Source organism: Crocuta crocuta, unplaced genomic scaffold, assembly GCF_008692635.1.
Source record: "Crocuta crocuta isolate KB4526 unplaced genomic scaffold, BGI_CrCroc_1.0 scaffold230, whole genome shotgun sequence".
In the NCBI taxonomy this organism is placed as follows: domain Eukaryota; kingdom Metazoa; phylum Chordata; class Mammalia; order Carnivora; family Hyaenidae; genus Crocuta; species Crocuta crocuta.
The window spans coordinates 2,047,467-2,059,188 of NW_027527393.1; the positions used below are offsets into that span (position 1 = coordinate 2,047,467).

Here is an 11,722-nt window from a genome sequence, read left to right on the forward strand (position 1 = left end):
TTGAATCTTGCCTTTTCCTCTCCTTCCCCCATATGGAAAAACTTGGCAGGTCATGTTTTTGCCTTTCTCCATTATCTTGAACTCATTGTCATCTTTTTTTCTCACTCTCCTAATTCTAATTCAGCCCTTCAGTAATTTCCATCTTTCACATTTTCTGGTAAGCATTGAAATAACACAATATGCCAAGTGGCTATAAAGGAAACATGCCTCCTTCCTTTGAAAAACACCATAATCAGAGTTATACACGAGGGGGCTGAGAGTATAAGTAGTTTTCAGAAGAAAGGATATTTTAAATGTTTTTTTTTAATGTTTTATTTATTTCTAGGAGAGAGAGAGAGAGAGAGACAGCGTGAGCAGGGGAGGGTCAGAGAGAGAGGGAGATACAGACTCTGAAATAGGCTCCAGGCTCTGAGCCGGCAGTCAGCACAGAACCCGACGCGGGGCTCGAACCCACGAACCGTGAGATCATGACCTAAGTGAAAGTCGGGCGCTTAACCGACTAAGCCACCCAGGCGCCCCAAAGGATCTTTTAAATGTTTATATGGTAAGCTACCAGACACAGAAAAAATGAACTAGACTTTGGAAGACGCTCACCTTATCTCCTCTTAAAGATATGTTACAGAAAAGCAAGGCATCTCATTAGTAACTATCACTGGCAAATTCAGCATAAGTGGTTTTTTCTTTGACTATTGCTTTGATTATTACTTGATTACTGATTATTATAAGAGTACATCTTCTAGCAAGAGCAGAGGAGAGATGCTAGAGAATAAACAACAAAGTGAAGCATCTACAACCAATGGAAGACCCAAAGCCAGCACTCAAAAACTTTTGTTAAATGAGTGCTCTAAGAAGAAAACAAAAGCATAAAGATTTTAGATTAATCCAAAATCTGATGCAACACCTTTGATAACCTTCAAGGAATTTATTGGAATGACATGAGTGAAAAGCAGAAATCAAATCACTTTTTCAATATACTTAGGAAGGAAATAGAACATGTCACTTCTAGCCCTGTTCTCAGCTGTTGTGTGCCCCCCCTCCAAGCAGCCAAATAAAACTGTGTTTATCTGTAAAGTGAAAGATAATTATTCTCACCCACCTCACAGTAATTTTGCAAACATAACTGATATCAGCTGAAAGGACTTTAAAAATATTAAGTATTGTGCAATTGTTTGGAACTTTATTTTTTTAAGTTTGTCTTTTAAAGAGAGAGAGAAAGCACACAAGCAAGCAGGGGTTGGGGGGAGAGGGGCAGAGAGAGAGGTGAGGGCACAGCACAAACAGGCTGTGCGTGCTGTCAGCACAAAGTCTGAGGTGGGGCTCAAACTCAGCAACCATGAGATCTTGAACTGGGCCAAAATCAGGAGTCAAATGCTTAACTGACTGAGCCACCCAGTGCCCTGGAACTTTATTTTTATTTTCAGTAATTAAAGAGATTCCTAAGGAATAACAGGTACACTTTTCTAAATAACGCAGAGATAAGCTATGAGCCAAGTATCCAGATGCCATCACAATTACTTGGGAAAGGACCTGTCAGATGTTTCATGACTCTTATTGCTCAGAAAAGTTTTACAGCATGTAGTAGCCACTTCAGAGCCTTAATAAGTGTTTTTGTGTAAAAGAAAAGGAAAATGGACCAAAGCTGTATTAACAATATTCTAAAAATGTAAGTTAACTCAATTTTTTGAAAAAGAAAAAAAGTCATTTCTTCTACTTCTTTTCTTCACCCACGTGGCACCACAAGGAGGAGTTCCTGATGTGGTTGAAACACCATCTGGGAAAGAGCAAGGAATCACGTTTACCGACACTGATCACCATATATTAACTATAGTGATCAGTTGGATCCAGCTTATTTCCATTCCTCTCCCTCAGGTCTTTAGGAAGACATCCAAACAATTACTGAGAATGAATGCATATGGAAATTGACCTTACATAATTTCCTTGGCTGTGAACTCAAGCATGTTTATAAAACAGATAACAGAAAATATGCCCTTTGATTGTTGTTTAAATTTGAATGCCTCCCTCATAAGTGAAATGGTAAAAATCCAACCTGGTTACGTTCAGATCCTCTTCTCTTCTCATCTTGGTTCTCAATCACCTGCTGCTGGATCCTTTTTATGGCTCCAGATGGTCTGAATGATCAGAAAAAAATTATAATCCTTCCATCACAGTTTTCATGTGACCCTCCCCACCTGGGTAGACGTAAGCCAGCTCTACCAACACCTGCACCAGATGGCTAAGGAAGGCAAGCCCCAGACAAGTCAAACACTGTTCACAACACGTACTCAGGACACACCACACTTCCCTTCTGACCTCTTCTCATGTCTTAGGAGGGTCTACATTGCTCCTAACTCAAGCTTTGTTTTCCCTTTTTGGTCCTGATTCAATCCATTGGACTTGAAGATTCATCTTGGTTTCTTCTAGTTATCCCTTGGTTCACTCTCAATCTTTGGTTTGTCATTACCTTCTGGCCTTTTCTGCTATCCATCTCAAACCCCTAGAAACAAGCCAGAGAAGTATTTCAAAATACCAATAACAATAACAATAAACCTGAGTTTGGCTTGGACCTCAATTTCAGTGGAGGAGATACTAACAAGATAACTCTAATGCTGTGAATACCTCTCAATTAACTAGTCCTTAATTAAATCTCAATGTTGAAAAGGACAAGCCCAAATAAAAAGGAATTTAGGCACTGCCAGCAATAAATTTACAAACATAAACAATAATTTCTCAAAATACAAACCTTAAATATAGTTGCCATTCAATTATTGTATAGCTTTTCTGGTACATGTTAAATTAGCTAATGTAGATATGTGGGTAATTCAGAAACAAAGAAGGTTCCTTCTCTTTTATTTCATCTTCTGGTATAGTTCCATTGTTATCCCAAATTAAACATTTTCTGTTTCTCTTTCTCCTACACTGCATGGCTTAAAAAAATTATAAAGAAAATCCTGAATTTTTCAGGAGCTTTTAATTTTCTTCCTCCATACAATACGTCTCACCCAGGACTCTACATTCCTTATTTTATTTTATCCTCATTCTAATTGTATGAAATAAGTATTTTAATTCCTGTTTTAAGAGATGTTAAATGATTTGTCTATGGTCATACAGCTGGCAAGTGGTCAAAATAGTATTTAAACCTTGATCCTTTTAACATCATGGTCTTTGTTCTTATACTATTTTACTTTTGATGAGAAGAGGAATTCACCCTTGAAAAATGGGTTCTCAGAATAAAAAGAAATGAGATATTAAGCCATAAAAAAACATGAAGCCACCTTCAAGACACTAAGTGAAATAAGATAATCAGGAAAGGCTCCAGTACTGACTGAATCCAACAATGTGACAGCCTAGAAGAGGCAAGCCTATGGAAACAGTAAAAAAAATCAGTGTTTGCTAGAGATTGGGGGAAGGAGGGATCAAAGGAGGAACACAGAGGATTTTTAGGGCAGTGAAATGATTCTGTATGAGTCTAACCCTGTGGAGGCATGTCATTATACATTCATCAAAAAACGTAGTTTAAAACACCAAATGTGAACCCTAATGTAAACTCCACACTTCAGGTGATAACGATGTGTCAATGTAACCATGTACCACTTCTGATGAGGGATGTTAATAGTGGCAGAGTTTGTTGGAGGAGCTATATAGGAGCTCTCTATACTTTCTGCTGAATTTTGCTCTAAACTTAAAATGACTCTAAAAAATAAAATCTATTAAAAATATGCCTCCACTGTATAAACAGACATCATGAACTTTATGTTACTTCATACTTTGCTCCAACTTCTACCTGTAGCACTTAGGAGATTAAAAAGAGAACAAAAACTAGTCAAAGCTAAACCAATGGAATATGACGCAAGAAGAAGGGAAGCTATCCACAGGCATCCTAATTCAGTCTCTATTTCCCTTTCTCTCCCCTTAGTATCATCTGTCTTGCCAGCTTCTCATTGTTTTGCCTCTTGTATCCTTATCATATAGCATTTACATCCAGGAGTGGAAAAGAAAAAATAAATACAAAACTTTTTCACAGTACTCCTAGTATTTACTGTTCCAGTTATTACTGTTTCCAAATTCAGTGGTGTAAAACAACCATTTATTATGCTCATGGGTCTGGGGGTAAGAATTCAGACAGAGCACCATGAGAATAGCTTTTCTCTGATCCCTGATATCGGGGGCCTCAGCTGGGAAGACTCCATGACTGGGTTGACTAAGTAGCTTGAGGCTAGAATCATTTGGAGGCATTTTTTTTCTCATGTGTCTGGGCTATTGGTGGGAACCTCAGCTGGCCTATCAGTCAAAATACATACCCTTGGGGGATGCCTGGGTGGCTAAGTGGGTTAAGTGTCCGACTTTGGCTCAGGTCATGATCTCACGGTTCGTGGGTTCGAGCCCCACGTTGGGCTCTGTGCTGACAGCTAGCTCAGAGCCTGGCGCCTGCTTTGGATTCTGTGTCTCCCTCTCTCTCTGACCCTCCCCTGTTCATGCTCTCTCTCTCTGTCTCTCTCTCTCTCTCTTTCTCAGAAATAAATAAAACATTAAAAATTTTAAAAAAAAATACATACCCTTGGGTTCTCCATTGATCTCTTCATGTGGACTAGTTTGGGCATGACGGCCATGTTCCAAGAGAGTGTCTGAAAAGAGCATAGGAAAATGTATGACATCTTTAAGATCTAGCCTCGGAAGTCATATAGTTTCATTTCTACCATACTCTATTCATTAAAGCAGCCACTAAGTTCTACCCAGGTTCAAGTGGAAAGGACACAGACCAAAACCGCCAGAAGGGAGCAGTGTCAAGGTCATATTGTAAGCAGATATGAAATAGGAGATATCATTACAGCCATTTGGGATAATATACTCTATCATGGTAACTTTTATTATATGTTGCATTTTAAATATCTAGGTATGTCTTGCATTTGAATGTTTGGTTAAACTTTGCTCTACATCTTTATTTCTGATTACCTATTTCAGATTATAAAACACATAATGGCAGGGACAGTGATGTTGAATTAATTTACACAAGCTCCATCATAGCACCTTGTACTTGACAATCATAGTATATAATATCATTACCAGTGTTGCAATTGCTGATGGATACGTGCACTTAAGCGATCATTATTTTTTACATTTATAATGTGTTGCAGAAAATTTCCACACTAACCAAAAAGACATATAGCATCTTTACTGTGCAAGTGAATTTTATTACTCCAATTAGGTCTTGGTTGCTTGAGAAGAGTACATAATTTCTTCTCCCAAGTGAATAGATCTTGTAAAGCAATAATTGAATCTCACAGTTGAGGGGGGAGAAAATCACTACCCTGAAGGAACTATCTGTTTTCCTCCACTAGTCACTTAGGTTTTAATAGATTATTAAATGGTTTATATTAGTAATCTGTGTGAGATCTTGATCATGAATGCTGAACTCTTTCGAAAAGTTAACTAATGTGAGCAATTGTCCCTTTTCAGTTGATTTCATAGGTGGCTTTGATTCTTATGGCTATCAAGGGCCTCAGAAGACATCCCATTTACAACTACAGCCTATGTACATGTAAGTACTTTATTTTGGAGATATTCTATGATACTAAAAGATGGTTAAGCAAACACTGTCATGGCGCAAAATAGATGGCATGCAGCTTTCCTTCAACTACATACTTCCAGTATTTTCTCTTCTATTAATATTGTTTTGACTGGGAAAATTCTAATAACATTTTCTTCATAATTCATTTTTAAATTTAACTTATCAGAAATGCCATCTCTAAAGTTACCTTTAGTCTTTATAAGTATCAACTATGTAGCTAAAAAGTCTTTATTAATATATACTTCTTTGAATTGCCCAAGAGTTATATATTTTGAAAATGATATAACATTGTAGGTAATTATATGCAACTATATATAAACTATGTGTTCTGGCTTTCCCAGGAGAGTCTCAGTTTATATGGGTTGTCCTGGTATAGTTATTACCAGTACCTCTTCTTACTCTCAAAAGTTTTCTCATTTGGATGATAAATGACAGGCTATATATAGTTATATATAGTATAACCCTATAGTTATATATAGTATTAAAAAGCTTAAAAACTGAGCAATAATATTCTTTATCATTTTTCTGATGTGAAAAGTGAAAATTAAGCCAGAATAGTAACACTGAAATTTATCAGACCCTTAACTCTAGCACTCAAGAGAGCAGACATACAATCAGAGCCTGATTTTTATATCTGTGTTTAGGCAAATTCCCTTGGATAACAACTGATAACAAATTCTATATATCAGCATCAAGTGATATGCTGAATTGCAAGCGAAGATCAAAATAGAAAGTAAGATTCCAATTCATTTTGAAATGTGAGCTTCTCTCTTTGAAGATATGTGTTTGTCGTCATTGTCCTCCACCATTGAATCATTTTACCTTTTAGTATTGTTAATGTCTAGGATAATAAATGGATTTTAGAGTATTTCTCTTCCAAGAGATTAAAATAATCTTTATACACCTCCTTGTAAGCTTCTCTTTAAAAGGGGAATGATGTATGCATTATGCCTGCACTTTTCTTTGGAAGTACTTGGCAACACCACCCATAAAAAAGACTTGATCAGTTCAGAAATCCACCAATACTATATGTCATTCAAAGCCTTCCCTCTGCAAACAGTGCAGCACACAGTCTCTCTTTTGTATCCTTGTAACCACTGCCCTAACTCAGCATTCATTACCTTAAGTTTTCCTGTTTCTTTCTAATTTTAGTACCTCTATCCCATCTTCTATGTGGCTGTCAAATTACTCTTCTCAAAGTGCCACTTTGACTATTTCTTTCCCATGACCCCAAACTGACAATGAATCCCTCTATTACCTACGGAACAAAGTCTACACTGCTCACCATAGCCTGCAAGTATACTCCGATCTAGCCCCAATATTCTACTGAAATATTATCTCTTCTCTTCAACCCTTAACAACCCTTGACTCCCAACCATATGCAGATGAAGCTAGGAGACACTGGGGAAATGAAATAATGAATAAGAACTGTGCCTCCTGTCCTTAGGAATCTTATAATCTATTGAGAGCATTAATAGTCTGATATCTTACCCAATTTTTTGCCAGTGAAACTAGAATTCTTGCTTTCCATGACTATGACATGTATTTCTACAATTGCCCATGCTGTTCTCTTGACAGAAAACATATTTTTTTCTAAGATGAAATCCCACTATCCTTCAAATTATATCTTAAAATATATACTTTATGGAAGATTTTTAAATCTTTTTCCTCTGATACTTCTCTTTTTTCTTTTGCCTAATACTACACTTGTTTTCTGCTTAGACCATAATTTCCTGTTCTCCCAGGAAGACTTGATAGCTCACACAAAAAGTACAATGATAAGGGTGCCTGGGTGGCTCAGTCAGTTAAGCAGCCAACTTCGGCTCAGGTCATGATCTCACAGTTCATGGGTTTGAGCCCCGCATCGGGCTCTGTGCTGACAGCTAGCTCAGAGCCTGGAGCCTGCTTCAGATTCTGTATCTGACCCTCCCCTGCTCACGCTGTCTCTCTCTCTCTTTCTCTCTCTCTCAGAAATAAATAAAAAACATTAAAAAAAAAAGTACAATGATAAACCCTTTAAGTTGTTTACCATTCTTCCCAATATTGTATCAAGGCTTTATATAAAGTGTTCTATTAAAAAATAAAGGGTACAGGGTAGTGGTTAAGAGGACCTAGAAGCCAGAGTACTAGAGATGAAATTCTTTATGACCTTGGACATACAACTTTATTTGAATAACTTCAATTATTCTCATCAACTCTAAGTTTCCTTACCTGCAAAATAGAGATGATAGCACAGGTACTTCATATAATTATTTTGAATTTATAAGTATATAGGACACAAAACATACCACATGGGTAATGCTTAATAAACATAACCTAGTAGTAGTGGGAACAATGCTTATGTGAACCAATATTATTCATGAAAAGACAATTTCAAATTAGAAATCAATATACTACATAATATATTATATAATATACCATATTTCATTCCCAAAGGATTTCCTCTGGAAATGATAGATCACATACAATATCCATCCAAGTAACATGTAACAATATGTTCTCAAGAATAGACCAGAACACCTACAAAGCTTGTAATTGCTTGTTTCTGGCAATATCACATAGCATTTCTTCATCATTTAATACTTCACTGTGTTTGTCATTATGAATGATTGATAAATATGATCAAGCTATAATAAGTTATGTAACCACATATATAGGATCAACTATGATAATAACATGAGAATGCTAATTATACATAATCAAGTGTATCGTTTCAAATCAGGCATGTATAATTCTAATGTCTTTAAAGAGGGGACCCTGCATATTTAATATCCATCATTAAGTTTCTTGAGGACAAAACTTCCCATGATTTTATTAAATAGAAGACTTTAAATGCCAAACAAAAAGTAATAAAAATATTGTTTTCTTCCTAATCACCTGGAACAGTAAAACTATGTGAGAAGTTTCAAGTCTCACTGCTCATGAAAAATGTTAAATGTTTCATGAAATCCAAATTTAGGAAGTTAGAATTACTTGCATATAACAAATCACTAGTCAAAATACTACCACTCACTGTCCCTTCTACAAAATGTCCCCTTACAGGACTTCAAGTTCTACAACACTGAAATTTTATTTTACAGATGAGGAAACTGGAGGAAGAGAAAGGAAAACAGGGGTCACACAAGCTGTTAGTTGTGCAGCCCCCAATTATCAACCAGTTTTCCTGACCCCTTTGTTCCGTGTCCTTTCCAAACTCTTTGACTGACCTGTGAGTTTGCTCTGGCATTCATTATATTTCCTGATTTTTAATATACTTGGTTGTACTTCTCCACACTAAACTTGCTGCCATACTTCCAATGCTGGCACCCCTCCCTTTCTCTGCAGCCATCTTATCCCCTTCTGATTTTACAGTATGCAGTGTTGAATGAAGGGCTTTTCAACTTGGTAGCCTTCAAAACCACTCATTCAAGAGCCATTGCCTATTCAAACCCTGTGAAGAGTCAAAAATGACTCTTGCATAAACCTCATCCCCTGCTGAGAAGCAGGGACCCAAACATTTCCTATGTCTTTGTGCTTTGGGGAGTAGCTTTTCCTGTCAACCTGCCATAAATAAGTCTCATAAAGTAAGAGTAATTTAACATCATGGGCTGGTTCAAGCACTTTCACGATATTATATAGCAACTGGAAATAAAAACTGTTCCTTAGAAGGGATGCAAATGCTTAAAAGTAATGTGCAGTTTTAGCTGTGGGGCTTCAATTATGCCCTGTAAATCCGTGGCTAAAGAGCTTTGAAAACACTGCCCTGACTGACTTCCATTCACAGCCATGTTTCAGTTCCTAGAGTCACTGAATACCCAGCCCTGTCTTTTTTAGTTAAGTTGGGTGAATGTGTTGGGCCTGTAATTCTTTAGATTATCTATCATCCATCCTAAAAGAAAAGGTTTTCATTAATTTGTTTCTTAAAGTTTGGTAAACCTCTTTGAAACAAATAATAGCCATGAAGCTCCCTCACAAAAACATTCTCATGTCCACAGGTTACTTTTCTAACAAAGTAGCTGCTTTGACTACCATTGACCTGTGTGCCACAGCCAGTAGAGATGTGTGTGGGCTCCCTGCAGCATGAACTGTGAGAGTATCCCATGGTATATTAGCAACACTTGAAAACACTGCATTCTTTTTGGCAGCCTAATTATATAGCAATACATATTCATTTCATTTGTCCCCAGAAATGGATTTTAAATTATCATAAGTGGCCACTTTATCCAAGAAGTGACAGAGGAAAAGATATGGAGAGGAAATTTGTCTCATTTTAAGCACAATTTGCACTTGGACTTTTTTGTTTTTAATTTTTGCTTGTTCTTGTGCTTGGAGAGGTGAGAAAAGGTGCTGAGCTCTACCCTTTGATTAAAGACATCTTTTCTCTCTCTCTCTTTCTCTCTACCAGGTCGAAATAATACAAATGGCCTCAGTATGTCAGCTCCTGGACCTTTCAAAGAACTTGTTTCGCAGTGGCCTCCTGCATTTTATGAAGAGCAAGAAGCAACTGAGTTTAAATATATATACATATTAACAGAACAAACATAAAGCCTCTAAATACACTGAGACACAAACACACACACACACACACACACACACACACATGCACACGCGCACACAGAGAGGCACATCCTACTTCCTCTTGGCCTCCTCTTTCTAACTGAAACAAACATGCAGGACGCGCCCATCTTGGATTTCCTGAAAGTAGGCTTCTTTCTCCCAGGCCTTTGGAAAGTTCATAAGGAGACGTGTTGGTGCCCTCTGCTGGCCGTCACTAACTACTCTGCAGCCCAGCTAGTCGGCCTCTGTGAGCTGCAAAGTCATCCAGGGCACATTAGTTTGACAGCCCTGTCTTCTGCACTCCATATGTCTTGATAGCACCACGGCTATGTAGGCAATGTAATTGCAAAAACAAACAAAACATGCCATGATGACCTTGTAACCGAAGTCCGAAATGGCAGGTTGTTTGCCCTAAAGGCTATACCGTACATACTTGCCTTAACCCACCTAAGTTGTGCGCCCAAGTCTCAGTGCAGACCTCCCCAACTCACTTCCTTTAGGCTAACACACTGCTATTAATTCCGAATGAGTTCGAGTCTGTGTGTTTCATGTCAAGAAACAGGACTGCATAGCTCAGCAGCTCAGTGTGTCTGTGTACAAAAACTGCCAGCTGTCAGCAAAGTGCTTTACCATTGAAACTCCATGGTGGCCAAAAACAGACAAGTGACAGTAACAACAACAACAATAATCGTGTTCTTTATAATTCTTAAATACGGTCTTCTGAAGGGGTTGGGTGGGACAAAGTAAAACTTATTAATCTACTAAACTCATTAATCTACTGGAAGCAGAGAGCAGAAATGGCTTAACTCACTGATTTTATTTACTGCACTCTAGGTGCTTTTATAAGTATCTACAAATGTCTTTTACTAACACAGAAACAGCTGTGGATTTCTATCAACAGAGGCCAACTGAATATGTATTAGCTATGTTTACTCTTTTATATCTAATTCAAATTGAAGACCCTACGTAGGTGAACTTCTTTTCCTAACTTCAGCGTATGAGATTATTTTTTGGGTGGGCGGGGGGAGCAATAGTTACCTTGGTGAAATATTTGAGATCTCTTTGTGGTATTTGGGGGATCTGTTGTGTGTTAGAGTGTATTTTAATCCTCCTGTATTATTGTGGCAGAAAAACTGTGCTGTTAACGTAGTTGGCAACAAGATGCCTTTGGAAACTTAATAGTAGGTCAATGTGTTTATGGAATATTCTGAATTCCTAGGAAATTTTGTTCTATATACTCAAGCATTATTTGGTTTTCATTAGTGGGAAACATAATTAGCTCAGGCTTATCAGGAACTCCGAAGAGTCATGTTTTTTCTTGGATCCACCTGAGACACTAAAATCAATTTTTTTAAATGAATACAACATCCTTCAATGCAGTGAAACTGAGACTTGAAACGTTACAAATTGGCATGGAGCAATGTTTTCCCTCTTGGTTTCTGTGTAGTTTCAGTTATTGGGTTAACCTACTTTGGACCTTAGCCCATCCAGATCTACATAAACCAGCCCCATTACTGTGTTTGCATGGACGTCTGTGAAATACACACATATACATTTGAAAACAATAAAGGAACAAGGGTCATATTGGAACATAAACTAAAAAAAAAAAAAGGTTCCACC

The 11,722-nt window shown here is 37.4% G+C and overlaps 1 protein-coding gene across 2 annotated transcripts in view; it reads left to right on the forward strand.

The window, feature by feature from the left end:
• Positions 1-11,716, forward strand: part of NKAIN2 (sodium/potassium transporting ATPase interacting 2) — a 977,119-nt gene extending 965,403 nt beyond the window's left edge. Inside the window, exons 6-8 of one of the 2 annotated variants that reach the window (XM_077752776.1) lie at positions 5,455-5,536; positions 6,211-6,299; positions 9,951-11,716. In XM_077752776.1, the coding sequence (XP_077608902.1) occupies positions 5,455-5,536; positions 6,211-6,235 (107 nt within the window). In that variant the 3' untranslated portion in view covers positions 6,236-6,299; positions 9,951-11,716. The remainder of the gene's footprint in view (positions 1-5,454; positions 5,537-6,210; positions 6,300-9,950) is intronic. The other variant, XM_077752782.1, reaches the window with a different exon arrangement.
• Positions 11,717-11,722: the final 6 nt, after the last annotated feature.